Source organism: Otolemur garnettii, unplaced genomic scaffold (assembly GCF_000181295.1).
Source record: "Otolemur garnettii isolate 467f Iridium unplaced genomic scaffold, OtoGar3 scaffold00045, whole genome shotgun sequence".
NCBI classification, from domain to species: Eukaryota; Metazoa; Chordata; class Mammalia; order Primates; family Galagidae; genus Otolemur; species Otolemur garnettii.
In genome coordinates, this window is record NW_003852440.1 from 4,853,848 (window position 1) to 4,856,969 (window position 3,122).

Genomic DNA, 3,122 nt, shown 5'->3' on the forward strand with positions numbered 1-3,122 from the left:
GCCTGTAGTCCCAGCTACTTGGGAGGCTGAGGCAGGAGACTCGCTTGAGCCCAGGAGTTGGAGGTTGCTGTGAGCATGATGCCACAGCACTCTATCCAGGGGGATAGCTTGAGGCTCCGTCTCAAAAAAAATAAAAAAATAAAAAAATAAATAAAAGCAAAATACCAATTCATAAATGGTAATGAAATAAAATCAAATAAGTATGATCTTACTCTGTCACCATCACAGCTCACTTTAGACTCAAACTCTTGGGCTCAGGTGAGTAGCTGAGACTCAATCTCCTGAGTAGCTGAGACTACAGGTAAGCACCATAATGCCCAGTTGAATCTTAAAAAAAATTTTCTGTGGAGACAAGGTCTCATTATATTCAGGCTGGTCTCAAATTCCTGGCCTCAGGCCATCCTTCCACCTTGGCTTCCCAAAGTGCTGGGATTAAAGGCATAATCTACAATGTCTAGCCAAGTATGGTCACTTTAAAAAAAGATAAAAAGTAAACATAAAAATGAGCTGATAGTCAATGAAAATCGCTATTACCTTATCAATTCAAAACTCAGTCAAATCTAACTATCCTCACTGCATTCTTTCTGTGCCCCCCCCACCACCACGCTTTTTGAGACAGGGTTTTGCTTTGTTGCCCTAGCTAGAGTATAAAGGCATCATCATGGCTCACTGCAACCTCAAACTCCTGGGTTCAAGCTATCCTCCTGCCTCAGATTCCAGAGGAGCTGAGACTACATGTGGGTGCCACCACCCCTTGCTAGTTTTTTTACTTTTTGTAGAGACAGTGTCTGGCTTTTGCTCAGGCTGGTTTCAAACTCCTGGCCTCAACCAATCCTCCCAACCGTGGCCTCCCACAATGCTAGGATTATAGGTATGAACCACCAAACCCAGCCAATTATAGCTACTTTGTCAATAAATTCAAAAATTGATTTGGGCACAACAGCTCACGCTTGTAATCTTAGCACTTTGGGAAGCTGAGGCGGGTGGACTGCCTGAGCTTAGGAGTTCAATATCAGCCTGAGCAAAAGCAAGACTCGGTCTCTGAAAAAAAAAAAAAAAAAGCTGGGAATTGTGGTTGGGTGCCTATAATCCCAGCTAGTTGGGAGGAGGAGGTAAGAGAATCACTTGAGCCCAGCGTTTGAGGTTGCTGTGAGCTATGATGCCACAGCACTTTACCAAGGGTGACAAAGTGAGAATCTGTCTCAAAAAAAATATTGATGGACAGCGCCTGTGGCTCATGTGTAGGGCACTGGCCCCATATACCAAGGGTAACAGGTTGGAACCTGGCCCCAGCCAAACTGCAACAAAAAACAAATAATATTTTGCCTGTATATATTTCTGTCTGGCCTCATTTCTGGTTATTGTCCTGCCTTGTTTTTCCTTGTATAGCTGACTATTAACACAAATACTGGAGGATGGTTAATCTATCATCAGCACTATATAGGAAGTACTCAATTATTTACTGAAGAGAACGTCCAAATTTTGTTATTCTATGCCGATTTTTTCCTAAGGAAGGAACATAATGATTAAAAAAAATCAAAGTTGCCCCATTAAATGTTTGGTTTACCTGTGGATCTGGGTGGTCTTCCATATTTGAATCATCATCAGAAGAACTTTCAGTATACCTCAGTAAAAAGAGAAAAAAATATTTTGAAGGTTTTTTTTGTCCACAATCTAAAATAATAACTACCTCAAACAAATAAATATATACAGGCAAAATATTATGATGATTAAGAGTCCTTCAAGCTCTGGATTAGAGAAACCAGAATTCAATAACCAGTTTACTCAGTTAATAGCCTCTACTTAATGTCCCTGAGTGTCAGCTTCCTTGTCTATAAAACAGAGATAACTAATATCTACCTCACTGGGGGGGCGCCTGTGGCTCAGTGGGCAAGGTGCCAGCCCCATATACCAAGGGTGATGGGTTCAAACCCAGCCCCGGCCAAACTGCCAAAAACAAAAAAAAATAGCTAGGCATTGTGGCGAGCACCTGTAGTCCCAGCTACTCAGGATGTCTGAGGCAAGAGAATCACCTAAGCCCAGGAGTTGGAGGTTGCTGTGAAATATAGAGAGCACTCTACTGAGGGTAATAAAGTGAGACTTTGTCTCTTAAAAAAAAAGTACATACTGTATGATTCTATCAATATAAAATTCTAGAAAATGCAATCTACATACAATGACAGAAAGCAATCAATGGCTGCTTGTAAATAATAGGTGGAGGTAGAAATGAATTGTAAAGGGGAACAAGAAGACTTTTGGAACTGATGGAAGCATTCAGTATCTTACTAACAGTGATGGTTTAATGAATATATACGTAACAAAACTTGACAAATTATACACTTTAAAAATGTACAGCTTGGCTTGGCGTCTGTGGCTCAAGTGGCTAAGGTGCTAACCACATACACCTAAAGTGGCGGGTTCGAATCCAGCCCGGGCCCGCCAAACAATGACGGCTGCAAACAAAAAAAAGCCAGGCGTTGTGGTGGGTGCCTGTGGTCCCAGCTACTTGGAAGGCTGAGGCAGGAGACTCCCTTAAGCCCAGGAGTTGGAGGTTGCTGTGAGCTGTAATGCCATGGCACTCTACCCAGGATAGCTTGAGGCTCTGTCTCAAAAAAAAAAAAAAGTACAGCTTATAATTTGTTAATTATACATTAATAAATTATTAGAAAGCCTTCAATCACCTGGCAAGGTGGCTCACACCTATAATCCTAGCATCCTGGGAGGTTGAGTTAGGTGGATTACCTGAGCTCACAAGTTCAAGACCAGCCTAAGTAAGAGTGAGACCTTATCTCTAAAAATAGTATTGTGGTGGGTACCTATTGTTCCAGCACTTAGGAGGCTGAAGCAAGAGGATTGCTTGAGCCCAAGAGTTGGAGGTTGCTATGACCTATAATGCCACACCACTCTACCAAAGGTGAAAAATAAGACTCTGTCTCCAAAACAAAAACCTTCAAAATCAATTTTTTTTTTAAATTTTCTTTTTCAGAAAGGGTCTGTTCTGCAGGGTAGAGTACAGTGGTATCAACATTATTCACTGGGCTCAAATGATCCTCTGGCCTTAGCCTCTCAAGCAGCTAGGATGGGCATGTGCCACCATGCCCGGCTCACTTTTTTTTTTTTTT

General features: G+C 41.8%; 1 protein-coding gene across 1 annotated transcript in view; it reads right to left on the reverse strand.

Moving 5' to 3' along the window:
• The window catches only part of NVL (nuclear VCP-like), an 89,772-nt gene that overhangs the window by 85,007 nt on the left and 1,643 nt on the right, over positions 1 to 3,122 (reverse strand). Inside the window, exon 3 of the mRNA XM_023513920.1 lies at positions 1,568 to 1,625. Coding sequence (XP_023369688.1) covers positions 1,568 to 1,591 — 24 coding nt within the window. The 5' untranslated portion in view covers positions 1,592 to 1,625. The remainder of the gene's footprint in view (positions 1 to 1,567; positions 1,626 to 3,122) is intronic.